The following is a 376-nucleotide window of genomic DNA, read 5'->3' on the forward strand; positions in this document are numbered from 1 at the left end:
TCTCTTTCTGTCTCTCTTGTAAGGGCAATAATAGGCATCGAGAGACTGCATGCGCTGAACGAGACAGGCAGCGTCATAGAGAATTCTCTCTTCGAAGCGTCTCGCCAGTTGAAGGTCTTGCTGAAGGAGAAGAATGACGGCATTCCCGCTACTTCCATGCTGCTGTTGCTGCTGCTCCATTAAGGCCTCTATAGCACGAACAGCGAAGAGCTGAACGGGGATAACGAGGGGCTCTCGGTTACGTAGAAATCCTACTAAAGCTGACAATAAACCTGAAAGAAACAAACCAATAGGAATCAGAACGCTCCTATCTTCTTCTTTCGCCACCGTCACCAACCCATTGAACCACGGGGGAAAATGGATAGATAGATAGATA

The 376-nt window shown here is 47.9% G+C and overlaps 1 protein-coding gene across 1 annotated transcript in view; it reads right to left on the minus strand.

Moving 5' to 3' along the window:
- The window catches only part of CSUI_011251 (hect-domain (ubiquitin-transferase) domain-containing protein), a gene marked incomplete at its 3' end in the record, with an annotated part of 10,633 nt that overhangs the window by 446 nt on the left and 9,811 nt on the right, over positions 1 to 376 (minus strand). The window contains exon 8 of the mRNA XM_068071352.1: positions 66 to 272. Coding sequence (XP_067916672.1) covers positions 66 to 272 — 207 coding nt within the window. The remainder of the gene's footprint in view (positions 1 to 65; positions 273 to 376) is intronic.

The sequence above is a fragment of the Cystoisospora suis genome (assembly GCF_002600585.1).
Source record: "Cystoisospora suis strain Wien I chromosome Unknown contig_10400, whole genome shotgun sequence".
NCBI lineage: Eukaryota > Apicomplexa > Conoidasida > Eucoccidiorida > Sarcocystidae > Cystoisospora > Cystoisospora suis.